We start from the raw sequence: 16,637 nt of genomic DNA, 5'->3' as shown, positions 1-16,637 counted from the left end.
TTATCATATTTGATAGACAGGTTTCTTGCAGAGTTTGTCTCTTAATGATGACAGGTTGTCGTGACAACACCTCTCCTGAGCTGGGCTTCCAAGTACCATCAGTGGATTGAATACGTATTCCTAGTCTCTGGGTTGTCGATATCTTGCATTTATCCTACCCTATGAGTGCAGAGTATGGCCCAGTAGGACTTTCTCCCTTAATATTCCCCCTACATACACTGGAATTTTCCACACCTCCTTGGTAACATTTAGAAGAATCTATCCATCCTGTTAGTTACACTCAACTTTGCATTGTCCTACCATCTGGCAACACTGGAAGCAGCACTTTTTAATCATATTTGCTGTGGTGCCTGGAGACCCAGAATAAATTCCGAATTTCCTGCAGTGGTGATAAAATGCTCATTGTTGTCAGAAGACCTGGACTCTGGGCTTCCTGAGCCAGCCCAGCAAGTAGAAATCAGATGGAAGAAAATAACTCGGTGTCCCCAGCACAGCTTTGCCCTGCTGAGCCCACTGCCAGTCCACAGGGAGCAGAGACAGCAGAGCACACCAGAGACCCAGAGATGTTGTCCTGGGAAACCGCTGAGCTGGGTGCTGCACAGCGCCGGAGGCCGGGTCACTGGGGGAGGAAAGTGTGTGTTGGCCTGATGCACCAGCAGTCTCAAGTCCAGCTGCTAGAGGCCCCTGTGGCCTTCCAGCCACTGCACCCCAGAGGCAGAGCGGAATGGAGGTTGCCTGGGTGCACCCACAGTATCCACCCCAGGTAGAGGTTAAGGAGATTCTATGGAGGTTGGGTCAGTGGGCTACGATGTTAGGTTAGATGTCGGGCATGAGTTGGAAAAGGAGGTGTCTAGGATGACTCCTAGGTTTCTAACTTGAGATATTGGGAAGTTTGGTGGTACCTGTCCTTGAAATAGAAAGCACAGGAAAAAACAGAGGACCCGGGGATAACCAAGGAGAGCTGTCTGGTCCTCAGATACATACTTGGTAGTCGTGGTCAAAGCCAAGGGTCTGGGCTGTAGTCAGCTCCTGTCTGCCACATTATTTTCACCCCAGTGTAGCTCGGCTCCTTGACACTTTCTCCCTCAGTGCCCCGCTGCTTTTTTGCACATACAGCGCACAGATGGTTGGGCTGCCCTGGCCAAGAGCCTTGGGGAAGTGCTCTGTCTTCACTGTCCCTGAACCTGGATGCTATTACAGGGCAGACTGCACTCTCTCTGGCACTTAGTAGGACTGTTTCATTAACACTGCCTCCCAACTCAGTGTTCAGAGGTAATTTGTGTCAAATTCTGTGCTTGTGTGAAGCTAGGGATATGGTCAGACCTGGGCAGTTGACTTGGGGCCCTATGTGCTGTTCTCTGAACTCCAAGGGGCTTGTGGACTGACAGTGCCTTGATAAATACCTTCCCCTTGCGTCTGGGCCCACGGAGCCTGCGGACTGGCCTGCCCAGGCTCACCGTGGGCATGGGCTGCGTGGGGAGGGAGCAGATAAAAGGCGAGCACAGTTGACTATTGAAGAATACAGTGTGAACTTCATAGGTCTGTCTATATGCAGATTTTTTTCAATAAATACTGTAAGTATATTTTCTCCTTTATGATTTTAATATTTTCTTTACAGTATATAATACATATAACATGGAAAATACATGTTAATTGACTGTTTGTTATCGGTAAAGCTTTCAGCCTACAGTAGGCTATTAGGAGTTAAGTTCTGGGGGAATCAAAAGTTACTTGCAGTTTTTTTACTATAATGTCCCTAACCCCAAAGTTGTTTAAGGGTCAGTTGTGTTTCCCTCCTGAGTGGAAGGTAGGGTCTGACACTAGTAGACGAACACTTCATGTCCCAAGGGAGCATGCTGCCTCCCTTTGCCTGTAAAAGCAATGAATCAGGCTCCCTGATTTTTGTTGCTTTTACAACAGAGGATTATTTTACAATGAGAAAAGGACTATGTTACATCCCCAAGATAATGTGTATTACAGACATACTAGCGTTAGGAAATAATCTCAGTGCTTAAAAAGCTAGCAAGGCTCATTATGATGTTGGCTTGAGCGCAGAGCGGAGACATTTTACTATCACGCCCTGCTTTCAGAAGTATCTATAGATTGATAAAAGAGGTGATCTTTGTTTTCTCCTGGGCTGCTGGGACCCTGTAGCCCAGATTAGGATAGTCAGACAGACCTCGGAGATGTGTCTCCACTGCTGGGAATGGGCCAGACGGGTGAGGCCTTGGCCAGATCTGGGTATCCACTCCCGGGTACAAAGCAGAAGGAGCCTCCTGCCCAAGCAAAATGAACGCGCCCCCCGCCCCCCCCCCCCCGCCCCCGTGGCCTCTTCACCCTGTGCTCCAGATAGCTGCTGTACCTGCCTCACCGATGGCATTTCCTCTTGGCAGGTGGCAGTTTGCATAGCTGGCCTAAGGAATGCTAGGCATAATCCTTTTGCTTGTTTCTCCATAAAGTAAAGCCCCTTTTCTATGTCCAGCTCTTGACCTAGAATCCCAAGCCCACAGGGTTTGTGTACATGGTACTTGTGAGGCAAACGGTACTTTGGGCAAGGTGTCTCTCGCCCTTTTCTGGCCAGGCCAGGCCTGTGTTTGTACACTGCCCTGGTTGGCGTGTTTGCACTAGTCTGACCCCGGTTTCTCTCGCCCAGGAAGGTGCTAAACAGAATCCTAGGACCTTTGTAGGTCTTTACTCAGCCTTTCCTGGCTCCTCACTGCAAGATGCACCACAGCTATTCTTGTCTTCCACCCTTGGGAATCTCACAGGCCTCTTGCAGGATCCGGCTCCCCTATCTGCTGTCTCTGGAATGTGCTGAGCCTTCTAGAAGCCTGCCTGCTTCCCCACTGTGCCACCTTCTGAGCCTGGCCTCCTCACCTTGCCTCACTCAGTTTCCAGAGGCCCCAGTTACTTCCTGTGGCTGCACCAGGACATGGGGTTCTGGCATCAGGCTCACCAGGCTGTCCTTCCTGTCTCCCCGTCAGCCTCCAGAGTGACCTTCCTAAATGGGAACGGGAGCACAGGCACCGCCAGTGTCACCTTCATTGGGAGGCTTCCCTGACACTCTGCTTGAAGGTGGTCCGTCTCAGTGTTAAAGTTTCCGAACAGAAAGGGCATGTGAGGAACCTTTTTAAATGGAATGAACAAAATGCTGCCCTGGCTGGTGTGGCTCAGTGGATTGAGTGTCAGTTTGCGAGCCAAAAGGTTGCTGGTTCAATTCCTGGTCAGGGCACATGCCTGAGTTTTGGCCCAGGACCCAAGTTGGGGGCGTGTAAGAGGCAACCTTTTGATATTTCTCTTCCTCTCTTTCTCCCTCCCTTCCCCTCTCTCTAAAAATAAAATAAATAAAATCTTTTAAAAAAATGGTAATACATTCTCCATTTGGTGTGAAGCTCCTGATCCCTCTTCCGTGGTCACAAATAGAATGCATCCAGGTGATCTATGAGGTTAGATTCAGTCCCTAGCACTTTGGAACTCTTCTCTCATATGTATGAGTGGTGAGCGGAAAGAAGTATCACTAACTTCTGCTTCAGACCAGAAGCAAGGGCCAGGGTTCCTAGAAGTTGCCTTAAACTGGTGACGGCCACTCATCTGAACCATGGACCCAGCAGCCTAGGCTGGTGGAAGTCACATGACTCGGTTTCCTGCTGGTGGATGAGGCTGGTTTATGTGGTTTCTGTAGAAGTCCCGTCTCAGGCTGGTGCTCAGGTGACAGTGACCGGGGGTGGGGGGGATGGATAGGTTTCATTTAATGAGTTCTCACTACCTGTAGGCCCCGTGGTAGACATTTTCCTGATAATGTGGAGGTACATGTTACCGTTTCCATCTAACGGGAGGAAATTTGGGCAGATGAGCAGAGGAGGAAAGTTCAATAGTTTGCTTGTCGACTCATTCATTGGTGGAGCCCCAAATTCAAACTCAGATTTGCCTGGCCTAAAATCCATGCTATAATTTTTTTTTGAAAGATTTTATTTATTTATTTTTAGAGAGAGAGGAAAGGAAGGAGAAAGGGAGAGAAACATCAATGTGTGGTTGCCTATCACGTACCCCCAAGTGGGGGCCTGGCCCTCAACCCAGGCATGTGCCCTAGACTGGAAATCGACCCAGAGACCCTTTGGTTCACAGGCTGGCACTCAGTCCACTGAGCCACACCAGGCAGGACTGAACCTTTTTATATTCAAAATTAATGATAACACCTGGGAGAATTCTATTAGAAAGTTGAATATAAATGTCAAAAACCTACAAATGAAATTATATTTAACAAAAATTTACGAGGCAGTGGGAGGTACCCTCTTTACATCCTCCAAAGCAGGAGATCAAAAAAGTTTAAAGTTGTTAAATGAAGTTACAAAGAGTTATACTCTTTAAAGATGTAAAAGTATCCACTAGAGGAACTAAAATTATTAATGTAACCAACCACAGTATATGATGGTGGAGAAGTGGGAAGAATTTAAGGATATACCAACTTCCCCATCTATTATATTAAAAAGCAATAGACATTGTCTAAAGGTGACATTATAAAAAATAGTAACTTAGATTTAATATTTTTAAAAATTTTTAAAGATTTTATTTATTTATTTTTAGACAGAGAGGAAGGGAGGGAGAAAGAGAGGGAGAGAAACATCAATGTGTGGTTGCCTCTTGCATGACCCTCACTGGGGACCTGGCTGGCCACCTGGGCATGTGCCCTGACAGGGAATCGAACCAGCGATCCTGTTGTTCGGAGGCCAGTGCTCAATGCACTGAGCCACACCAGCCAGGTCTGTATTGATAATTCTTAAGGCCTGGTGAAAGACACATGGGAATTCATTACACTGCTTTTGTTATTTTTGTATATGTTTGAAATTTTCACAATATTAAAATGTTAATAAGATAGTTGAATAATAAAAATGCAAATTATATAAAATTAGGAATAAGTATGGAAAAGATATAATTCTGTTGGCATGGTGGAATGTGTTAACTTCCCCGATTCTCAAATTCCCTTTGGTGTTGCAGATTTTACTCGCATACTTTCACAGAAAGGTTTGGAGTGGTCGTGGCCCGCTCCACAACCTCATCACATGAGCCACTCTTCCTTATTGTATCATTGTGTGATTGTGTTAGCACCTACCTTGCAATTGAGGGTTTGTGTGTGTGACTGCTTCTTTACTTGCGCTCTGAGAACCTACTGGTTAGCACCTGACCTATGGTTAGTGCCTGGTAAACGTCCGTGGTCTGAACTGGTGAAGGTCATTGGCACCAGTTCCTGAGGAGGTTAGGTGTAGGAGATGCAGGAAGGGCCCTTTGATGAAGCAGCTCAGGGTCTCAGCCAGAAAGCAGAATTGAGAAGATAGGAGGTTAGGAGGTGAGGCAGCTACGGTGTTGAGGCCATTCACTCCAAGAGGTGGCAGTGGCAGAAAGGGGAACAGAATGATGGCTGTGTCTGTTAGTGTTGGGGGTCAGGGGTGTATATCCAAAGGGGTACTGGAAGAAACAATTGGGAGGGAGCAGGGGCTCACTTTTGTGTGAACCCTCAGACCCACTCAGGACTCTGAAGGCTGAGCTATTCTTGTTTTATTCCACAGGCCTGGTGAATAATGTGGTGTTCACCAGTCACACCATGGAGCAGAGGCACCCTCTCCTTGTTCAGCTGCAGAACCTCATCAGGGCTGCCAATCCTACCGCAGCCTTCATTCTTGCAGAAAATGGGATTGTCACCAGGTAAATCTACCAAGTGCACTTCACCCCCAGAGCAGGCACTTTCTCAGACAGGGCAGACACCCTCTGGCAGTGTACCACAGGGTCTCTTCACTGTGTCTAAGACCTGAGCATTTATGGATGTGCTTTTGATGCTGGGTAAACCACCAAGAGGACCCTATGTGGCAATATGCTGTCCTGTTTTTAGATAATTTGGTTTGATGCATTTGCATTTGTATTCATTAAGGAATGGAAATCAAGAATTTCTCAAAGTTCCTGTGTTATCATGTAAGAAAAATGGGATAGAGGACATAGAGAAATTATCTTTTTACTTCATGGACTTGGGTTCAAATTATAAACTAAAAGAAGAGGTGTGTGTGTGTGTGTGTGTGTGTGTGTGTGTGTATGAAAACATCTGGTTGTGAAGCAGTTTTGTTTGCTCAGTAAGGAGACTAAAAGGTGTGTATTTTTATACAGTTTTGACTCTTGAGCAATGCAAATATTTTACATATTCAAAAATTAAATGAAATCAACAAGGAGGGGAAAATCTAAATACAAACAGAAAGTGAATCTACCTGCATGTTGAAGTAATAACCACACACACACACACACACATTAATGCAGGTAACTTTTGAACATAATTCTCTCTCTGTGTTGGAATCCTGATTCCAAACAGCATCACTGATTAGAGAAGGGAGATCATAAATATGAAATGGGAAAGGTGAGGAGAACCCCTGCAAATGTTGGATTTGAATTTGGGGGAGACTCAGAGTAAATTTGTTACTTCAAAAAATACATATTTACGAGCTCTCTCCACTGAAAGGGACCAGAAATACTAATACCACAGTAGCAGTAGACACCCCTACCTCTAAACCGTGGTTTCTCTGCACCGATCCACTGTTAGTCGTCCGCGCTCCTTGGAGAGTTGGCTGATTGCAGGTCTAGGGCAGGGGAAGTACAAGGTGAGCCTGGAACATTTTATGTCAAAAAAGGAAAGGTTAGTGTAAATATGCTAAAAGGATACAGGAGCTGGCTTAAGAAGCTCTCACTAGCCAAATTTGGGACAACTTGAGCATAAGAGAAAATGATAATAATGGATTAGAGCACACGGAATTAAATAAGTCTGTGGTGATACTAACAAAATGGGGAGGGGTGGACAGTGAATCTTTTTTGACAGAAGAATGCTAACAAATACAATAAGGATTGCTAGAACCAGAAAGGCACCATCTCGTAACCTTTAGCACCATACTTGATTTAGGCAAGAATCATCAGTGGATAGTAAACGCAGCGGGTGACAGATGGTTGAGGAACAGGATGTTTGCGAGTCTCAGAGAATTGCTCCGCAGACCACTGACTCCTTACAAAGAGGGAAAGTACCTGCACAATGGTGGGGCGCGGGGGCGGGTCCTGTAGTCACGACACTGACCAAAGGATTAAACTTGGCGATGCCATCGCGTGCCGCCTTATGTGATGCTGTGGGAAAGACACAGCAGCACCTGGGTATGGGTATTAATCTTGCCAAAAATGTTTAATTGAATCTAGTCAGGAGGAAACAATCAGACAGACCCGGTTGTGTGGCACAAGACCGCCACCGTGTACTCTTCCACAATGTCATCACCATGAGAAACAAACAAAAAGAGTTGGAAGAATTGTTCCAGATTAAAGGGAAATAAAGATTGTAGCCCTGGCTAGTGTGGCTCAGTGGCTTGAGCACCAGCCTGTGAAATGAGTAAATAAAATATTTTCAGAAAGAAAGAAAGAAAATAAAGATTGTAAATTTGATAAGTGATCCTTGATTGGATCCTGGGTCCCGTTGCCCCCTAAAAAGGGAAAATTTGAAAATAGATGTATACTAAATCAATATTTCTCCAACTTTTAAAAAAAGATTTTATTTATTTATTTTTAGAAAGAGCAAGGGAGGGAAAAAGAGAGAGAAATGTCGCTGCATGAGAGATACATCCTCTCACACTCCCCCAACTGGGGACCTGGCCCACAACCCAGGCATGTGCCCTGACTGGAATCCAACCAATGACCTTTTGGTTCACAGGCTGGCGTTCCATCTACTGAGCCACACCAGCCAGAGCTCTCACTTTTGTTTGTTTGTCTGTTTTTAGACAGAAGGGAAAAGAGGGAGAAAGAGAAGGAAAGAAACATTGATGCCCTAGAGAAGCATCAATTGGCTCTCTCTCACACACCGTACTAGGGACCCGGCCTGCAACCCAGGCATGTGCCCTGAGTAGGAATTGAACCCACGACCCTCTGGTTTTCAGGAAAATGCCCAACCCACTGAGCCACACCAATCAGGGCTACTTCTCCAATCTTTAATGTGCATATGAATTTCTTGGGGATCTTATTAAAATGACCATTCTGATTCAGTAGGTCTGGAATGGGGCCTGAGATTCTGCATTTCTGATGAGCTCTCAGGTGACACTGGTCCACAATATTCAATTCCTTGGTGTGACAATAGTATTGTGGTTCTATAAGAGAATGCCCTTGTTCTTAGGAGATGCTTACTGGAATATTTAAGGGTGAAATAACAGGAAAGAAAAGGTACACATATGTGCTTACAAGATCTGTCTAGAAGGTATGCAGCCATGTAATATGAAAATAGAGGCATCTATTGAAGAAGATACGAGATATAAAAAACATTGTACATAGGACAGTGACACCTTGGTCCCCTTCAAAATAGGCCCCTTGGGACCACACTGTTCTCCCAATCGCTGTCAGCTGTCCCATCATATTTTCCTGAATCTCGTCGACAGTCTGAAATCTCTTTTCTTTCAAAGGTGATTTTGGTTTTGGGAAAAGCCAGAAATCACAGGGCGCCAAATCTAGGCTGTAGGAGGGCTGAGTCACCTGGGTGATTTGATGTTTTGCCAAAAAACTCTGCATGAGATGTGATGCATGAGCAGGCACGTTGTCGTGATGAAGCTGCCAATCACCAGTTGCCCATAGCTCACGCCTTCTGAATCATCTGAATAGTTTGTTCAAGCTTAACACAAAATTGATGCAGATTAATTGCCCTACTCGCTTGATCATTTTGAATGTGCCCACCACACAGTACACATGCTCACTCAACAGCATCTACTGCCCCCACTGACTAGGACAGTGAAGTCATTGTTCACGCATGCGCATTCCAGTCTTCTCTCCTGGCTGCCAGGTTACATCGATGTCACGCAAACCCTTCTCATTATATTAGCAATGGCTGGACTTTTTCCAGACAGGCCTCTTATAAAGAACTTCCCAGACAAGGAAAAGCTGAAGGAGTTCATCACCACCAAACCAGTATTATATGAAATGTTAAAGGGTCTTCTTTAAGAAGGACGGGAAAAAAGATAAAAAATATGAACAATAAAATAGCAATAAATACATATCTATCAACAACTGAATCTAAAAAAACAAAAGTTTTTCTGGACAGTCCTTGTTCACTGTGTATGGAGACAGTGGGGAAAGAGAGCAGGGTGCACAGTTAAGATTGATAGTCCTACTTAATCTGTTTCCTGTATGTTTTCAAAGGAATGAAGACATTGAGCTGATTCTGTCCGAAAACAGTTTTTCAAGTCCTCAGATGCTACGATCTCGATATTTACTGTACCCTGGCTGGCAAGTATCATCATTGCAAAGTAGCTAAAATTTCTTTGTAAACGCAATGATTCATCTCTTTACAGAAAACAAACAAAACAAAAAAGAGACGAAGATAAAAATACCAGGTGTGCTCTACGAGGGTGACAATGGCAGCTGGAACAACTTGCCATGTCCCAATAGCAGCTGGCTTTTCCAGGAGCCCAGTGCTTCCCATCTTGGGCTCCAAATTGGGAGCCTGGCTGAATGTCGAGTTAGCGAGACATCCTGTGGGCACCAGGCACAACCTCTAGTGAGGCTGAGGGGGCTGGCACAGGACCAAGGAGTTGTAACCTTCCCAGGTGAGAGAGTTGCTTCTGAGAATACAGTCTGTCCTCTAAAGTTTCCACCCGACAGGTAGGTTCTCCACTGATGGGGCCCAGGAGATGATGCTTCTCTGCCGGCAGCCTCGCAGCCTGTGAGCCTCTCCTCCAGAGGGGAGAAGAGAGGGAAGAGACTGCCAGGTGTACTGTAGTCACACTAATACCAACAGCTCACGAGCACTGGCTCACGAGCACTGACACACGGTTCTGAGACTGCGCACCCCAGTACGGTCACCACTGGCCACATGTGGCTATTTAATAGAATGTAAATGACTGGAAATTACACAAAATGTAAAATGTAGTCATTTAGGCATATCATACTTGACTGGAGTCCCATCGTACTTAAACAGTAGGGAAGTAGATCATCCCTTTGGCTTGAACAAGACAATTATATCTTAGCTAAAAAGAAACAGATGGAGCTTCTGGGGTGAAACCCTCCGGTGGCTGCAGATCCTGACCCTTTTGCTGCCCACACCTACGGGCCTGGGCCTGAGGCTTCTGTCTGCACCCGGTGCCTAGGGAAGCACCCCTCCTCCAGCCCATACTGACTCACTGTGGGCACGTGAACCCAGCTCAGGAACAGACTCTGCTGGAGGCATACCGATCAGGAGAGACCGGGGCGGGAGGGCTTCATCAGAAGGCTCTGTGAGTCTGAGTCTGAAGCCTTCCCTTTGACAGGAAAATCAGTCCTTGTAGAGAATCAGAGATGGGGCGGCCTTAATTTGTTCCTTGGGCTCAGGTAATTTAGTCTTTTAACAAGGCGGCAGCCATTAGACCCCTGCTCATCCCTGTACATCCCTGTACCCCCCTCCCGCCGTGGGTCGGTGGGGCAGGCCACCCCCTCATATGAATGGGCACCTGCCCCAGGACCACTCCGTTCTGCGCTTTGCAGATCCTCAGCCATCCTCTCACGGCCCTGTCTGTTCTCCTCAGCCTCGCCCCCACCTTCCTGGTGGAAGAGTTTCCGGTCTGGGAAGAAACCTGTTGCTCTTCCCTCAGCCCCTCCAGATTCCCCTAAGGATTCGGGCTCTGAGCACAGAAGCCAGAGAAACCCATGGTCTCCAATTTTGGGTTGGGGGAGGGGAGAAAGCTCGTGACGGTCTTGTAAAAAAATGTTATGCCACCACCACCTGACTTTAATAAGAAATCACAAGAAGTAAGATGCTTCCAACAATAGAAAATTCAAAACTGCAGTGCTATTTTAAAACAAAGGAAACTAATGAGAAAATACAATAGATTGGAGGGAAATGTTTGCATCAAACGTGGCAACGGGTTAATATAATATTTGAATATTTTGTTTAGCTATTTAAGAAAAATAACCTAGTCCCTAGAGTGGCAGGCACTTGACGTAGGATCAAGTATAGCTGGCAACCGTGGTAACAGTCCCATGTCAGTAATACGCAGAAATGGAGGGTGATGTCTCGCTGTTATTCTGATGGGTACTATTACACTTAACCAAAAATACCTGTAGTAAAACCATTGCCGGGGGAGCTGTTGTGAAACTGAGACGCCCATCTGCTGCTGGGGGTGGGACAAATTATCGCCCTTGAGGTGGCTACACCCTCTCCCGGACCGATTTCAATCATGGGGATTCATCCGAAGAAAATAATTCAAAAGAAGAAATGACAGTTTCATCACCTTGGAAGCTAGGTGATGGTTTGTTATACTACTCTTCTATCTTTGCATGTGTTTGAAATTTTCCATAATAAAAAATTAGTTTTTAAAATGCTCCAAATGTGGCCATGTTCTTAATGAGTCTGTGGCAAGCATTATGTCTGCTGAACTCAAAACTGAGAGAATAGTGCAGAGATGCCCCAGCCCTTAGGTCCTTGTAGAGAGTGTACACAACCAAATACACAGTCTGTTAAGCTGCCCTCAACAATGGCGGGCCCTTGAAAGAGTGGGAGGACATTCTGAGGAAGAGCTCTAAGGGTGCCATGACCCCCAGTCTCGGGGGGGCACTGCAGGCTTCAGAGGGGTCTTGGAAGGGGTCTTTGACTTCAGGAAAGTGCTAGTCTAACAGAGATAAAGCCTCGCTGCTCTAATGGGGCAACCCATCCTTCCTAATCTCAAGATGAAAGAGACATGTGTACTTTAAATGTCTTATATACAAAATTGCCTACAAGTAAGGGAGAATTCAAATAGTATAGGATAAATGGTATGTAGTTCATTCCAAAGGAGAATATGTCACTCAAGGCCCCAATTACTTGTGCTTAAAAAGCTTTTTAAAACTTTTAAAGGTACGAAGGTAAATTTGATCCTGGATCAGTCTTTCCACTTATGGTTCAGATCTGTGTATGGTTTGGTCGTCCGTTGGAGAAGACTCGCTTTGTGGCCAAATGTAAAGGTAAGCCTTGGCTGGGACGAAAGAACACCCAGAGTTAAGTAGCTAACACCTGCTTCCTGGCACCATGTTAATATTCTTACTATTCTGTGTGCTGTCTCTTCCACTCCATTTGGTTCCGCAAACAGGCAGAGGGATTTGAGAACGCAGGAACCTCCCACCCCTAGAAACAATGGCAGAGCCACTGGGGAGGGGTGGGTGGGGATAGAATCCATGAACCCCTGACCCTAGAGTAAGATCCCTTTCCCAGTCCCTGACTCTCCAAGCTGTGCCACCCTGAAGTTGGCCTCCACCCCAAGGCAGGTGACAATTCTGTTTTCTTCCTCCACCAGCAATTCAGTCCTCCATCAAGCCAAGTCCCTTCTCTGGAAACATCTACCACATCCTGGGCAAAGTGAAGTTTTCAGGTAACTGGGGGGTTGGATTTGGGAGCCCTGCGCTATGGCGTTCATAGCCTCCACTGGTCTTCTGCAGACCGCTGATGCCTCTCTGACTCTCTGTCAAAACCCCTCCCCTGTGGGCCGTACACCATTAGCCTCTTCCAGTCGCCCCCCTCGGCCAAGGGCCCTCCTTCCTTCAGGTCCTTCTGCTCCGCAGTGGAGGCCCCGTCTGTCCTCCTTCCCCTGGATGGTCCGCCCAGGGCCTCTCCTCACAGCAACTTGACTTCCTTGTTCCAGAGACACAAACCAGCATCCATGGCTTCTTTCTAGACTTATCACCAGGAGCTGCACCAGCACTGAGCTCTCCAGCTCCTGGTCTGTTTCTATCAGTCACTTGCCTTCTCCCTTCTCTCCAGTAGGCCTGTTCATCAGCCTTCGACCTCTGGAGCCCTGAGACCTGAAGTCTGTCTTTCCTGGGCTGGGGGTCAGGGAAGGCGGCAAAACAAGAAGGAGTTGCTCAGCTCAACGCTGAGGAAAGGGAAACTGTTCCAGAGAAAAGGCACAGCATGTGCTGTGGACCTGAGGCAAACAGGGCACACATCAGGAACCAAACAGGGTTTACTGTGGCTGGGTTCTAGGGCGAGGGAGGGATTGTGTCTGTTAGGGTGTCTTTGGCTCTTAAAACAGAAAACCCCAACTCCACTAGCAGGTGTAGCTACCTAACAAGAAGTGAAGAGACTGGGCCCACTGAGGACCTAGGTATAATGTGTGGCTCTGTGACCTTCTGTTCTTGGTGTCAGGTTGTCCTCAGGTACCCAGCCCTCATGGTTGCCAGGTAGTGCTGCAGGTCTGGGTGTGAAAACCAGACACAATATCCAGCCAATGGAGAGGCAGGCTCTTCTCTTCCTGGGGTGTCTTTATCAGTGCAGACACCCTTGCTGAGGTGCCTCCTCCCAGTTCTACAGCAGGTATCTGCTCTCATTGGCCAGGATTGAGCTACTGTGCCTTCCAGGACTCATGACAAATGGGGACTGGTGTTGGAGGAAAAGGGGGTGCTGGGCAGGCAACCATCGGCATCTGCTATAGGGAGCCGCTGAGAGTTGCAAGCATGGAACCATCTGGGTCTTTAAATGGAAGAATTACATAACATAACCTGTGAGAAAGAATCTCTCAAAGTCCTTAACCTAGTGGCCTAATTGGCACTACTGAGTCTGAACTTTGGCCCTCTTCCCTCAGGCACCAACACAAGCCCCCGCCTGCTTCGGAGCTCTTAGTGCCTTCATCTTCCCTCTCCCCCATCATGAGCTCCTTTCCTTCTTTATTTATACCTATTCTTGGCCCCTTTCTTGTTCACGCTAACCTCTCTCTGTTCTGGATCCCGCTCTCATTCTGCCTTTTAGGGGTACCCTGACCTTTTCTCATGTCTCCAGTCAGTCACAGCCCAGCTCCCCAGCCTGTAACCCAGTCACATCCTTCCAGTTCCCATCCCGGTGACCCTCCTACAGCACTTTTACTGCTGACATGCCCTCCCCCCTTGGCTTTCAAGCCTCTGCGGAGACTCACCCCCTCCACCTCTACCAACGGGGGTTGGGGGACTTTCTTTTACAGTCCCCTTCTGGGTTAACTGCGTCCGTCTGATCACTTGAGTCGGCCAACCTAGAAACTTACCGTGCTCCTCCCTCTCTCACTTCACACTCCCTCGCTCGCCAGTGATCATGTCAGCTCTGCGTCTCTTGAATCTGTCCCCGACCGTCAGCCCTGTGTCAGTTCTTAGTGCAGCCTTGTCCTTTTGGGCCGTCGTCTCCAGGACTGACCTGTGTTCTCCTTGCAGACTCGGAGAAGACCATGGAGGTCTGCCACAATACTCTGGCCAATTCCTTGAGCATTGCGCCAGTCTTGGAGGGACCCACACCGCCACCCAGCTCCCGAGGCACACCTCAAGACAGCGGTGGGCAGCAGGGGTGCTACCTTGTGTTCATCGGCTGCTCCCTGAAGGAAGAAAGCGTCAAGGACTGGCTGCGGCAGTCAGCCAAGCAGGTGGTCTTTGAAGCCCCGACAAACCTGGCACAGGTGTGACTAGCACACCTCAGGGCTGCTGCTGGCCTTGAGGCAGAAGCCCCTCACTGGTGCCTGCCCATGGCCCACCCCTCAGGCTCAGCCAGCATTTTCAGGGACCCTTAGAGAGTGGAGGCAGCCACTTGGGGCAGACTCAAGGCTGGCGTGTTCTCGCAGCCATTTCCAGTTTTACTTCCAAAGGCAGACTGGAGTTATGAGGTGGGTGAAACCTAGTAGTTCCATGTGGACCCGGGGTCAAACTGGTATTTCTTAGCTGAACCTAATTCAGAGACTCTCCTGAAGAGACTGTCAGAGGTTCTGAGCCCAGAACCCCCTATTCTTGGGCTTTCTCTCTGGAAAAGAATGAACAACAAAGATAACATTTAGAGCCTTTTGCAATCCAAGACTCCAAGCATGCATAGCGATGACCCTGGGCCCTGGAGACAGGTGCAGGGGAAGAGGGGCTTGCCTGCAGATGCGCTCAGCTTCTTTAGCACCGCACCACAACCATAACCACCACCACCAAAAAAAACGGACTGGAGTTAGAACTCTTCGGTACACTGCAAACTTTGGTGCTGAGCTTCTTAGCACAGCGTCAGGGGTTAGCTCATCCTAGAACTCTGGAAATGGACTTGGCCGGGGCCTGGGCCTTGCAGCAGCACATTTGGGACCTGTGTTTCATACTGAAGAATGGCTGCCTGTCGGCTGTGTCTTGCTCAGACACACCTGATAAACTAGGTGGTACTTGACCACAGGACCCCGTCCCTTTGTCTGCACGCCTGTCACTGGTGGGCCTGAGTGCCGAGCATCTGCAGAGGCAGGAACATGCCTATTGGCAAAAACACTGGCCTTCCTCTGCTGCTGCTCCCAGCACATGAGGCCCTGTCATGGGAAAGTGGTCTTCTCAAGGGGCAGACAGGCAGGATGTTGTGTCCAGGCCATGGGCGCACTTGCTTTCCCCTCCACTGGGGCCTGAGTCATATAACTGGCCCCTTGAGCCCCCACCGGCCCAGGTGCTCCCTCAGCTCTGTTGGGATCTGACCCCTCCCTCCATCTCTGCACAGAAGCCTCAGAGGAAAGCCCTGAAGACCAGGGGGATGCTGACCCAGCAGGAGATCAGGAACATCCATGTGAGTACCCTGCCCAAGGGGCTTGAGCCCCCTCAGCATCCCAAGGCCCTCATGGGCTTGTGTAGCTTCCGCCTTTAGGATTTGCTGGTGTTCCCTGGGCATGAGATCTAGGAGAACCAATGTCTGTGGGAGGAACTTGGAACCCTGCTTTGTCACCCTGTTCAATCAGCTGAAGAAGTCTTTGTCTCCTTCCCATCCCCTTGTCCTGGATAAACCAACAAGGGCCCAGGAAAAACTGTCTAGATCCTGAAGCTGTTCACAGCAGGGTGTGGAATCCTGAGGCCAGGATAAGAGGCCCCTTGATGGACCCTCCCGTCCTCCAGGCTGACTCCCAGCCTCTGCCCTAGTCCCTACCCCATAGGGCCCTTTTCCTGAAAGGTTCGGGGGCAAAGGCTAAAAGGAACACAGGGTCCTGGCTGGGTTGCTGAGTTGGTCGAAACGTCATCTCCTGCACCAGAAGGTGGTAGGTTCAGTCCCCAGTCAGGGCTCGTGCAAGAGGCAACTGATCGATGTTTCTCTCTTTCCCTTTCTCTCTCTCTCTCTCTCCCTCTCTCTCTCTCTGTCTTTCTCTCTCAAAGCAATGAAACATATCCTCAGGTGAGGATTTAAAAAATAACCAAAAAAAATTCAAAATTAAAAAAATAAAAATAAAGGAACACAGGGTATAGGCCCCGGCATGGGCTGTGCCACCCGTCCCAGTCAGGAGCAGGCAGGCAGGAGAGTGCTCTGGGACGGCAGGAGCCCCTGCTCTGGATGTGGGGAGGCCCGTCATAGCCAGGCCCTACAGGACCTGGGCAACCCTGGGTGCTCGTGGGAAGGACACCGTGGGCAGCTCAGAAGGACGTCCTTATAGCGTGTGCTCCCTCAGAGGCAGACAAACAAAGGTTTGAGTGAGGCAGTTTATTTGGGAGACGACTCTAGGAGACACCGGTAGAGAAATGGGAAAGTAAAAAAGAGAAGAGGGGGAGCAAGCCCCAAAGGGCTTGTTATCAAACCAGTACCACTGTAGACGACTGGAGCTGAAACTCCTCAGGGACTCCCAGAGTTCCTCCCTAGGAGCTGGGGGGCCCTCCATCTGTCACTGCCCAAGAGCTGCCGAGGGGAGGTG

General features: G+C 48.2%; 1 protein-coding gene across 3 annotated transcripts in view; it reads left to right on the top strand.

Annotated features, from left to right (window-relative positions):
- The window catches only part of DNAAF9 (dynein axonemal assembly factor 9), a 115,349-nt gene that overhangs the window by 96,097 nt on the left and 2,615 nt on the right, over nt 1–16,637 (top strand). For all 3 annotated transcript variants that reach the window (XM_053927302.2, XM_053927301.2, XM_053927300.2), the window contains 6 exons: nt 5,565–5,700; nt 9,193–9,279; nt 11,861–11,967; nt 12,297–12,371; nt 14,176–14,381; nt 15,464–15,529. In XM_053927302.2, the coding sequence (XP_053783277.1) occupies nt 5,565–5,700; nt 9,193–9,279; nt 11,861–11,967; nt 12,297–12,371; nt 14,176–14,381; nt 15,464–15,529 (677 nt within the window). The remainder of the gene's footprint in view (nt 1–5,564; nt 5,701–9,192; nt 9,280–11,860; nt 11,968–12,296; nt 12,372–14,175; nt 14,382–15,463; nt 15,530–16,637) is intronic.

The sequence above is a fragment of the Desmodus rotundus genome, chromosome 6 (assembly GCF_022682495.2).
Source record: "Desmodus rotundus isolate HL8 chromosome 6, HLdesRot8A.1, whole genome shotgun sequence".
Taxonomy (NCBI): Eukaryota; Metazoa; Chordata; class Mammalia; order Chiroptera; family Phyllostomidae; genus Desmodus; species Desmodus rotundus.
The sequence above is the reverse complement of the archived record's forward strand: the minus strand, read 5'-3'. Positions and strand labels throughout refer to the sequence as shown.